The 12,443-nt window shown below is 36.2% G+C and overlaps 1 protein-coding gene across 2 annotated transcripts in view; it reads right to left on the minus strand.

Annotated features, from left to right (window-relative positions):
- The window catches only part of LOC125847058 (uncharacterized), a 12,874-nt gene extending 1,838 nt beyond the window's left edge, over window positions 1–11,036 (minus strand). Inside the window, exons 1-13 of one of the 2 annotated variants that reach the window (XM_049526761.1) lie at window positions 10,898–11,036; window positions 9,734–9,885; window positions 9,596–9,653; window positions 7,986–9,495; window positions 7,853–7,884; window positions 6,774–6,906; window positions 6,342–6,439; window positions 5,921–5,965; window positions 4,949–5,054; window positions 4,044–4,170; window positions 3,232–3,347; window positions 2,806–2,882; window positions 2,395–2,529 (exon numbers count right to left, since the gene is read on the minus strand). In XM_049526761.1, the coding sequence (XP_049382718.1) occupies window positions 2,395–2,529; window positions 2,806–2,882; window positions 3,232–3,347; window positions 4,044–4,170; window positions 4,949–5,054; window positions 5,921–5,965; window positions 6,342–6,439; window positions 6,774–6,906; window positions 7,853–7,884; window positions 7,986–9,495; window positions 9,596–9,653; window positions 9,734–9,879 (2,583 nt within the window). In that variant the 5' untranslated portion in view covers window positions 9,880–9,885; window positions 10,898–11,036. Of the gene's footprint in view, window positions 1–2,394; window positions 2,530–2,805; window positions 2,883–3,231; window positions 3,348–4,043; window positions 4,171–4,948; window positions 5,055–5,920; window positions 5,966–6,341; window positions 6,440–6,773; window positions 6,907–7,852; window positions 7,885–7,985; window positions 9,496–9,595; window positions 9,654–9,733; window positions 9,886–10,822 lie in introns of both variants that reach the window. The other variant, XM_049526760.1, reaches the window with a different exon arrangement.
- Between the last annotated feature and the right edge of the window lie 1,407 nt (window positions 11,037–12,443).

The raw sequence follows: 12,443 nt of genomic DNA on the forward strand, positions 1-12,443 counted from the left end.
GGGGGTCCCACATCAGCGGTAAAAGGGATGTGTGGTCTCTTTATATAACTTGGACAATCCTCACCGCTTGAGCTAGCTTTTGGGGTTGAGTTAGGTCCAAGATCCATTTGTTAACACAAGGTAAAACATGTAAGTTGGACAGAAGGCACGCACATCAAATGTAGGACAATGGATTCGAAAATTAGCAAGTAAAACATGGGAGCATATTTGAGCAATGACTGATCCAGAAATTCTAACGAGATTAAAGAACATAAGAATGTCACACTTGGAGGAACTTGCAACCTAAACTCCTAAAGCAATTTCTGAATCGCTTTGCCGCTACACTTATCGTGTTTCTTACATCAAGGAATTAAAAAATAAATATTACCCTTAGATCCGCCACTACATGTGAGGGAGGCAGTAGTGGTGTGTGTGGGGGGGGGGGGGGGGGGGNGGGGGGGGGACAAGTATCAAATGATTTAGGCCAAGATATAAGACGGTAGTTAGGTCAGCATTAAATGCTGGCTAGCACTTCCATAATACATGTCTTGGTTAGCTAGGGTACTAACTCTGATCCATGCTCAATAGATTCTTCCGCCAAGTTTTGTTTTGGTATGCAACATCATAGACTAAACATTATCACTTGGTGAGCTTAAAGTTCAGAATTTTAAATCTCTCAAAGTAAAGCCTGAATCTCATGCTTCACTACTCTGTTTATTAGATTTCCAACAACAAATGTGAGTATAAAACTGCACATCGAGAGCTTATGGATCAGATATGAAAATCTAAAACTATATTAACAGAATATATATTTGTAACATACACTACAGGATACCCCAAGATTTTTGGTGTTCCATAAACTTAACAGAATTTTACCAGAAACATTCCTCAAGTTGGCCAAAAGATTGAGTGGTTCCCTCTAAAATTTTTTTTTTTTTTTTGATTTGCACCGGGTGTCCGAGTCTCTTTGAGCCCCGACTAATCCCGGGGGTGCACAGGCCCTCGGCAAGGAGTTTCCCGCAAGTGCACCACGGTTAATTCAGGTTTTACCCAGTCCGATGGCCCTCAGAAATTGTTTGCACCTAGTGGGTTTCGAACTTGAGACCTTGAAAGGGAGCAAACCCCAAGGCTCAAGTCAATTGCCAGCAGGCCAACCCCTGAGGGTTGTTCCCTCTAAAATTATAATTAACAAATAACAACTCCATCTGCATATAATTAATTCTTTTTGCAAAGACCTTAACATTCCGTCAAACTTTAACAGAACTGTCATGTGCACCTCATGTGAACGTTCTCCTTTCCCCTTTTCCAGGAGAACTTCTGCCTCTCCTATCCTCATGCTCCTTTTCCCCAGTGTTACACATGCCTCTGGGAAACCCCAAGGTTTCAGAAAAGTCATTTTTTTAGGCTAAATTTCTGAGGGAATTGTTCACATTGGAGTTGTTGACACATGAAGGTGGATCCTATACATGCACTGACATGGAACAGTCAGGTTTTGTAAGTTTGATAAATGTTTGGCATGCAAATTCAGAACTTTTGGATTCCTAAGGTGTTTGCTCTCAATGTTTTCAGCTCCTCCTATTTCACATACTTCCTGAGATCATCATCCCGGATGTTTGCAACAATCAAAGGGTTCTGACCAAGGCTAATGAAGAAGGAAACAGTATTAGTTCCACATGAAACTATTATCTTAAGTTTCAGACTTTGGGCAATTTATTTGTGTATTTGTTTCTTTGGGGCAGTCTGAACCTAGCATGGTTTCAAGTTTCATTAGTCATTTAACCGAAAATCTCATGGCAAGAAATTTTCCTTATCCAGAACAGAAGTGCTCAAATTCTGGAGGGCTGTGAAAGATGAGTTTATATAACTTGGTTTGTATGAGAAGGCTGCCTTGGGACTTCCATGTCTCTGACATGACGTCTTAAGTTTCTTTACGATGGAGTATGGAGATCCCACTTATGGCTATCCTGAACCTTTGGCCTCATCCCTCAATATACCAGCTACAGGAAATTGATTTGTTGTTGGAACAGTTGAATCACGCTGGCAGTGAACTGTTTCTATTCTGCGAGCCGAGATGGAAAGAGAAGAAACCAAAGAAGAAGAAGCAGAGTGCGTACATGTGCTGCTTGCATGACTGTCTCTTTATCCGAAAATGACAATTTATTTTGGGACCAAATTTGTTAAGATTTTTGAAAGTGGAGGGCATATTAGAGGGATCTACTTTCTCTTTTGGTCAAATTTAAAGGAAATTTTGAGCCAAAAGCTCTGAACAGAGGTTTATGTGAATGTTGACATATTTAACCTCCATGGCAGTGCATTTAAGTTGGAGCATGTCTCACTGAATGAGTGAGAGCACAAGTAGGCATGTACATCTGTATGTTTATGAGTGTGCTTGTTAGAGCAAGAAAGAGAGAGGACCTGTGTGGATCCAGTATCATGATTCTCCAAAAATGTGACAGCACGCGAGGGCCACCATCCCATCACTCCTGTTGGCTTGCCTTGAGGATCAATTAGCCTCCAATATTGGTTATGCAAAGCGGAATGCAGTATACCCTGCCAGAAAAATATCATTCACCAACAAGCTGAAAAGCTCATTTAAACCTTTCTACACTAACATGAAGAAGCAATTTAAATCTAAATCAGGAGGATGAAAATATTTACCTATAGATACCTTAGCATGAATTAATATTAAAGGTTGATTTATTAACGAGTAGATTATGTGGGACAATAGATCACATGGGACTATTATTTCCCAGGTCAGTGGAATAATTCTTGGTCTTGGAGTAAGATACGGAAATCTATTAACAAAAGATGTTTTAATAGAGGTACCTTTGTCGTGACATCAAATGCTGAAGAGCTTCCACCAGTAGCATTGATCCAGTTAACTATGCGTTGGCGATGGGCATCTGGATGCATCAGAACAACACAAATCTACTATCATAAGGGACTGGTAGAATTCCACATAGTGGGAGTATGATATGAAAACTTGAAGTTGCGCCCCTCAACGTTTAAGGACATTGGCACGCCTAAACAGTACAAACAATGAACAGAGGAGAGAAATGAACAGTGACTAGCACACATAGCTGGAGTAAAACCACCTTTGGCTATTTGCTCAAAGAGATTGCAAAATATCAACTTAAAAGAATTTGCGGAAAATGAAAAAATCAGTTGCACAACCTAACCCTGTGCATCACACTTGTCAAAATATTTCTGACCAAATAGTCAAATCTGCGGCTACATCTAAATGAATCTCACCTTGGTTGTAAGACAAATTTCCACCTTCATATGCGAGACTATCCCAATACTCGCCAATAGAAAATGCTGGATTTGATGCTTCTATATATTCTTTCACATATGCTCCTGAGAAGCCCCTGTGGACAACAAAGAGCCTGTATTACTACATGTAACAAAAGTTGTCTTACCGAGCAGAAAGATTCCAAGGATTGGATAGATCATCTAGCTTTTAACTATCACAGAGTATCTACTGAAATTGAAGTTAAATACTCCAGGAATTAATTAATAACGGTGCCATGTCAGTTTCCTCCTAACATCTCATTCAAAGTGGCCCTTACATTTTCATTCTGGCCACAACATTAGTTCTTAGGTGATAACTAAAGGATAATGAATTACAATGGAGATCAATATTAAGATGAAAAATAGCTCTACAAGAGGTCTGATGTATGATATATGATCACTATTTTCAAGAATTCTTCATGTGGTATCGAGCATATGACTACAAGTTTCCACCTTATCCTCATTTAGTTTCCACCGTCCATTTACGGGAGACAGAAAGAAAGGCAGGCAGACAGAAATAGAGAAAAATTTAACAGCTGGCCCTATCAAATTTCAGAAAGGAAAAGCTAGTATGAATAAAGAACAAGCAGGCGATGCTGTAGAACCACATATTGCAACCAAACACTTCTGTTTTTACTCTTCTGATTCTCAATTTTTCTAACCAGTATGATGCAAGGTCAATATGTTTACAGACACCTGAACTTGTATTTTGAAATGGAAGACAGAAGTACTAAGTTCAATAGTATTAAAACCAACAAGCATTACAACTTCACCTCACAAAGTCAAGGCGCCACCCATCAAAACCAACATCATTTCGGAGCCAATTTAGCCACTTTTTTATATCTTGTCGTACAAATTCCTGGGAATGATCAATATTTGGTGCGGCATGAAATATATCACCTACACTTCAAACACAGATAAAGAAGGGGTAACTAGAAAAATCATATAAGAGGAAACACTAATAGTCTCTTCTCATAAGTCCATGAAGCTTATCAAATCTGATATGCAGGTGAATAACAACAATTTTAGAGAGTATCCTGGAAACTCAAAAAAGTTAAACACCAAAACTGGACTAAACTCTAGATAATTCTTCGCCTTCACCATGTTACACTGTCATAAGCATACTCTACTATCTTGCAAATACCTAAACAAATATGAGCAGAAGCTATACTCATTGATGTTCTCGGAAAAGAAACTACAATGAAAAGATGTGACAATACAAGAATATTTTGCCGAGTCCTTAACATAATAAAAATGTGTGGTTCAAGGCACAAATAAGAATTGTATATGAGCAAAGATTTAGACAATTTAAAAGAACAATAAGCATTTATAATGTTTATCAAACAGGATCCCATTAACAGAAATAACTTGGGTAGTTGCTTTAATCAAAGACTGAACAAAGATATGTGATAGAAAGATAGTCTGTTGTTCAATTACATAGACAACTAAGGAAATATCAAAGGCTGGAAGCTTTTGGTGCAAAGATGAAAACAAATTAGAAGAGCACTAATGACAGTATTTATCTCCATAAAATTTTAATTAAGACTGCACAAACTAAGTTATGGAGCTCTGTAATATCTTAATGTTCTTATGTAAAATATAAACTTTTTCACATCTGGAAATAAAGCACGTGACATTTACAAACAGATCCCATATGTATCATGGAGAGAATTTATACCACTTGAAGGATTTCCACGGCCTTGAAAATTTGGGTCATCACACACAATTGCTTCAGGTCCCCATGCAAGCTTGCCTCCAAAAATGTTCCAAACACCATTCGGACTCTACAATCAGCCAATCAGGTGAGAGGGTCCATCAAGACTTGCAGTATTAGTTTGAGTCAAAAGGGTTATTACACCGGTTAATTCATCATTGACTACTCCAAAGCAGTCTCTATATTCTATTCATACAAAACGTACAACCTCAAGGAGCAGAGGAATTACACATCCACAAAAACTTGGGTAGAGATGGCAATGTTAATTTATAAATATGTTCTTTCATACAGACAAACAGAGAGGATATAGGCAATGATGGAACAAAAACCTTCGTAATAGATAAAGCAAACTATTACATTGAAGAACATGGACCAACTTAACAGTTAACAATGCCATGTCAAATGATATTTAAATCACTGTCAGCAAGAACAATGGAAAGGCGTTCAATGCATGACTTCCAAACAATTCATTCACTCCTTAGTCTCCCAACGGTTTACGGTGGTAGTTATATGCGGTAGTTATTTCGTTGTAGTAGTCATTTGCAGTTTCTCATTCCAGCATTAGTTATTTCTTTGTAGTAGTTTGCAGTTTCTCATTCCAGTAATATTAGGAAGCCATGTCCTCGTATCTAGGGGTACTTATCTTATTAGTATTGTATTTAAACTTTATGTTTATCTCATGAAAAATAAACGGAAAATCATTTCAGTTTTGAGTACTTTAACTCGAGATTGCAGGTTCTCTCTTAACGAACTAGCACTATAGATCGTGGAAGTAAACATTTGATTTCATATTGCAGCGTCCCATAACTAGATCCATATTGGGGGACCCTAGAGCTGAAAGGTTCCCTTCATGAACGTTTTATTTCCAAACAAAACAAAGCTAACATAATCTCAGATATATTAGGAAACAAGAACAGTAGTTTAGAAAATGATTACCTGTTTGTGAGCACATCGATGGTTCAAAACAACATCTCCCAAGGCCTGGAAACACAAGCAGAACAGCTATAAGATAAACCACATTGTTCTGCACCTATCAGTAGCTTAATAACCTCAACATAATTCAGAAAGTACCATTTTGGTGTAATAAATTACATAATATGCACTAGCAGCAGAAATATAGCAAATTCCATTTTGACGCACTAGCAGCAGACATATGGTACTAGTTAACGAGAGCTAAAACATAACTGCAAGCAACTAACATGCATTCTCAAGCTGCATTGACTTTCATTTCATGCAAAAAGAATACATGAGAAGAACGATGTAATGCTCAATTAAAGGATCACGGTAACTGTCTGAATACAAGATATTTGACTAAAAATGCCAGGAATAACAAGTCAATCACTAATTAGATACAGACCAGAAGATCTTGGTTATGCATCTCTTCTATGCAGCTTTTAAGCTCTTCCAATGAACCATAAGCAGAATTCAAGTTGTAAAGATCAGAAGGCATGTAACCTGCAATAATCCAGTGTTATTTACAATAGAACAAAGCGCCCTGAATTTTATTTAACCAAATCATTTTGATAAGAATTTTTTTTTTTGATGAAGTTATTTAAACAAATCTTTGTATATGAGGTAGTTAATTCAGAAGGTTAAGAAGCATTTTTTCGCCCCATTTAAAACATTCAGTTTTTATTAAGATTGTTCAATTATTAACAACTCTTTCGAAACAAATAACAAGATGACGTAAGAATAATCATCTAGAAAATGATATAAATTGAGAACCATATGTTGTTATTAGCAGTTTCCATTTGGCTTCTAAAGCTAAACTGATCAAAGAGGTCAAAACCTTGAGGGGCAACTGATTCTGTTGGTGGTGGAAACCAAACCGATGTGATACCGCAGCGGGACAAATCAGCAGCTTTACTAGCAAGCTCAAGATACCACTGTCTTCTCCAGCTTTCCCAATTGAAACCTTGGAACTTCAAAATCAAAGAGAGCTTTATAGTTACTAAGGATTGGAAGAAAAACAAAGAGACCCACATGTAAAAAGAAATAGAGGCAACAGTAACGATAGTGATGTAATGCCAATGAAGAAACAGGTGTCCTAAGGGAAGCCCCTGGAAGAGAATGAGAATTTCAGATAAACATTGACTGCAACAAGAGCTTCATAGAAGCTTTGAAAGCCTTGAAATGAATTTCTAGCCATTTGATGATGATGAAAATTGTGGTGGTGGTGCTAGTGCTGGTGGTCGTGATAATGATGATGACAATGATAGTAATAACAATAATAATGATGATAAAAGCAATAACAACAACAACAACAATAATAATAATAGTAATGATAATTAACGGTTAAAACACAAAGTATAGAACTTCCTCCTACCAAATTGAACATCTTAGTTTGACTTTGGCTGTTGAGAGAAGCGCTTAAAAAGTGATATTTTTACTCTTCGGGAAATATGTGGTGCATAATAGCTTCCTTGTTCATCGAGAATAGAATAGAGAAAAGGTCTTTTTGCAAAGAATATAAGTTTTTTTTGCAAAGAACAAACGTGGTTCCATATAACTTTCCAAGACAAATATTCTTAAAGGATTTTCTTTTTAGATAATCTATATGGAAATTGATGACTTTATGCATCATTTGGAAAGTATGGGGAGAAAGACAGAGAAGATGTTTCTAGGGAAAGAAGGAGCTGATTTCCTATGTAAGATACAAGTGTTTACAGAGTCTTGGCATAGGGGAAATCATGTATTCAGCACAACTGAGTTTCTGGACTTGTTTGAGTCCGCTATTGCATAATATTTGTACAATGTCCAGCTTCTTTTTGTACTTCTGCAGTACCCTATTGGTACTGCTATTATAAATAAAATTACTTTTATCTTATACAGAAAAACAAATCAAAATGAAAGCTGGTATATACTGACCACAATCTCTCGTCCGGTACCCGTCCCTGATTCTGCATGCAACAAATCAAATTATACATGATTAATCATTTCGCTTGAAAACACTGATTCGCAAGTGAAATAAAGTAATATCATCTGACATGAATAGCTGCACCTAATTTTGTTTCTTCCGGAGTTCTCTGCCATTTAACTGTCTTCCGTTGAAGAGCACGTTCCAAAGCCTTCCTCTTCTTTTCAATTACTTCTTTCTCAATCACATGCTCAACTAGCGCATCTCCTTCCTTTAGCTTTTCTTGGGCAATAGACCATACTTCATCGGGTTTCGGTAAGTCCAAAGTTTTGAATCCTGATGTCATGACCTCAGATACATGAGTTTTCCTAGGTGGAAACCTGGGACGGATAGAGCGTATCCTCCGTGCCATCCACTCAGGTGTTGACCTTCGAGGACCATCAGTTAAAAGTTTCCATTTCAGTGAATCATCATCCATAAGAAAATCTATTCTTCCACCATTAACACGATAAATAGCTTCCTCATCCCCTTCTTCTGAAGAACTTTTCTGCAGTAACAAATCCTCGGCCATTTCTGCTCTTTGCCTCCACGTTTTCGAAGCAGCTTCAGCTGCTCTTAGAGATCTCTGCAGTGCTTCACATCTTCGCATATATGCCTCATCTTGTGAACGTGCTGTTTCTTTTGCTGCTTCAATGGCAGTCTTCATCCTCTCTAGCTCAAGCTTAAATGCCTTAGAAGCTGCCTTCTTTCTCTCCGAAGCATCTTTTCTCATTTTCTCTAATGATGATTTTATTTCCTCCTCCTGTTGTAGAGCTGCTTTTCTGCTTGATTCCTGAAACTCAAGCAATAACTTCTCAACATCATTTGCACGGAGTTCGTAAACTTTTGCTTCTTTGTGTGCTTGCTTTAGCTCTAATTTCAACCTGTCAATCTCATTTCTGTAAACGAGTAATTGAGACTCCAAGTCATTCACGGTGTTGCTTAACTTGATATTCTGGGACTGAACTGATACGATCTCATCAAGTCCCATATTATCTAAAAATGCAGCCATGGCATTTGTTGTATGGTCACCAGCTGATTCAGCTACAGCTAATGCCTTTTCTATAGCATCTTTAGACTGTTGTAGAACACGGGTTATGGCCCCTTCAGAGGCAATCCTTATTTGTTCTTCAATTTGAAAAGCTGCCTCTGCTGCAGAAGCTTCAGCAGCTGAAACTCGTAATTGTGCATCTTCAAGTATGTGAGTAGTAGCCTGCTGAAAAGCAATCTCTGCAAGCTTCTCAACTTGAACTGCAAGTTCAACAGCATCTTGTTTTGCCAGGACCAACTTAGATTCCAAGTTAAATTTCTCCTCCAAAGACTCATCTAGCTTACGGTTAAATAGAGATTTGGCTGCCTCCAATTCTGATATGGCCAAATCCTTATCATGCATTACGGTGGACAAATACTCCTTCTGTTTAGCCTCAGACTGAACTAACTTTTCAAGCAATTGATATCTTTCTTTTTCAATGGTTTCATTTCTGGCTTGAACATCAGAAAGAGATTTCCTAGTTGCCAACAGTTCATTATCATCAATCCCTACTACTTTGCTCCCCTCTAATGAATCACCATCCCCATCATCAAGGAAATCTGTGAGAGCTTCAGTTGAGTCATCCTGAAGTAACAAAGGAAGTTTCAATCGTAGTAGTCGCCAGCACCCAGCTCAGTTAAATAACAAATAAAAAGATACTGATAGAAGGCATAGAAATGTAAACCATGCTCGAGAAAACAACATGTCTTGGTTTGCAGAGGCAGGCATCCGCGAACAGAACTCTGAAATAAGAAGATTGTCACCTTTAACCTTATTTGCATCCAAAAAGTTCTAAACTGTGTACACTGTAATAATATCAAACCTTTTCCCAATGGAACGCCTTCTATAGATCGTGGAATGCGACTTAACAGCAAAAAATCGAATAGGGTCATGGTGTCTGCGTGAAGAAATAATAGTGTGCTGTTGAACAGATCCAAATAATGCATCTGGTAATGTGCTTGTGCCCATATCTTCCTGTCAAGAGATCACTAATTTATAAAAGGGCCAATTCCACAAACATAATATCAATCAATTAATCTACTACAACTCAATCCCAAACTTGTTGGGGGTTGTTTACATGAAAACTCTATGGCATAACCCCAATGTAGTAATTTGTTGTGAAACTGCACTTATTCTGTTTTGGTTCATTAGTTACTTGGTTTTAATATATAATACATAAGGGCTAAAATCTAATTGGTAAACATAAGATTGATTATTTCTGATATTAACTAAAGCTAACTTCTAAATGTGATGGATTCTCGGACTATAAACTGACATTTTAGAAGCTGGTCTTCTCTCTAACCTAAGAAAGAACTTAAGTTTCCATCAATTACATAAACTTAAAGCAAGAGAAAAAGGATGCTATTTCTCAAGTCACCCAAACGAGAAATATCCATACTCACCAGTTTCAAGTAATGATATGATCTCTGGGAATTATCAGAGATCAAGGTACACTTCCAAGCTAACTTAGTTTTCTTCAAAGATCCTAAAGTCAATTATGACATAAATGTTAAAGACTATTGATCATATACAAGCTATGAATCTTCAATTTCCTTCATTCCTTTGTATCCACTCTGCTCTATTCAGGCCCATTTTATTCCATAAACGTACTACTCCAACAAATTAAATTAAACCTGTTGAACAGCATAACCATAACGTAAGATCCTAAAGTCAATTACGACATTAATTTTAAAGCTGTTGATCATATACAAGCTATGAATATCCAAGTTCTTTCATTCCTTTGTATCCACTCTGCTCTATTCAGGCCCATTGCATTCCATAAACATACAACTTCAACAAATTAAGAAGAGCATAACCATAATGTAAGACTCCTGAAGAAGAATATGAACATAAAATGTGGAAAAGGAACAAAGGCGATACAGCAAAATAAGAACATACAAATAAAACTAACACTAGGTAATCAAATTCAAAGCTTCATAATTTGATATGAACTCAATCAGAGTACATGGAGAAGCATTTTATTGACCTGATTGGAAATGATTGATACTCGAAATCTCTCAAACGAAGAGCCTCATTGAATTTTCAGATCTCTCAAAAGCTGAAGCGAAGTTAAATGGATGAATATTGAAGGAGAGCTGAATGTACGGCAGTATGGCGGAGCAGAAAGCTACTCTACTTTTTAACTTTTCCGTAGGAGAAAGAAAGGCCACTGATTCTGATTGTTTAATGAGTGTGTTGACTCCATTCATGAAAAGACACAAATACCTTTCAGAAGGACCTGTTTGATGAAGATTTTTTTTATTTTTTTAATGTGTATTCAGCATTTTGCTATGAAAATTTCAAATACAAGTTATATTTAAAATTCAAAAAACACTTTAAAAAAAAAAAATTACTTCTACTATATATGTTGACACCCAATTTTGGCCTAACATTTTCAAAATTTGTAACATTTAAGTTTTATTTATTTAATAGTTTAAAATATAATTTTTATAATTTTGAATAAGTTTATCGATAACTATCCTTATTTGTCAAAAATTAGGATTTTTTTATCAGTTAATTTTAAGGGCAAACTACACAAATTTCACTAGTTTAGGTCTTAATTACTAGGATTCACGTTAGTTTAGAATATTACTTCCTATACCATATTTCGGTATTTGGATACATGTATCATGACTTGTCAGATACATGTATCTGATAGTTAAAAAAAGTGAGATACATGTTTTATTATTTTTTAATTAAATGTGTGTAGCTGTTATCCTTAATTAAAGGAGTAATTGAGTATTAATTAAGAACTCTAGCAGATTTTGGCCTTTGAATACATGTATTCGAAGGTTAAAAATTGAGATACATGTATCCAACGGGTAAAAAAGATCGAGATGCATGTTTTATTAATTTTGAAATAGATGTGTATTACTGTTTTCCTTAATCAAAGGAGTAATTAAGTATTAATTAATAACTCTAACGATTTTGGACTTTGAATACATGTATCCGAGGGTTAAAAAATCAAGATACGTGTATCTTACGGGTAAAAAAAGATCAAGATACATGTTTTATTAATTTTGAAATAGATGTGTATTATTGTTTTCCTTAATTAAAGGAGTAATTTAGTATTAATTAAGAACTCTAATAGATTTTGGCCTTTGAATACATGTATCTGAGGGTTAAAAAATCGAGATACGTGTATCTGACGGGTAAAAAAGATCAAGATACATGTTTTATTAATTTTCTGGGTTTGTGTCCTTAAGAAGATGTGTTAGAAACAACATCTTGCACTAGATGTGTAACTGGGGTTAGTGATGTATTTGTTTTGGTAAGTAGAGCTTCACATAGTTCTTTCATTTATATTGGGTCATTTCCGTGCTTAGATCTATTCTTAGCTTGAATGTTAGCGGATGGAGATTCAACCATGCAATGAAAAAATCTTGAGAGAAAACAAAACTATAAAGTTCATATCTCATAAACATATTGTATATTAATGTTAATGTGTTGTACATTTACTAAGAATCATTCAATTTTGGAAATGGTCACCAATGACATAATAAATAGCAACAAGATCATACTATGTAGGACCT

Source organism: Solanum stenotomum, chromosome 12, assembly GCF_019186545.1.
Source record: "Solanum stenotomum isolate F172 chromosome 12, ASM1918654v1, whole genome shotgun sequence".
NCBI lineage: Eukaryota > Viridiplantae > Streptophyta > Magnoliopsida > Solanales > Solanaceae > Solanum > Solanum stenotomum.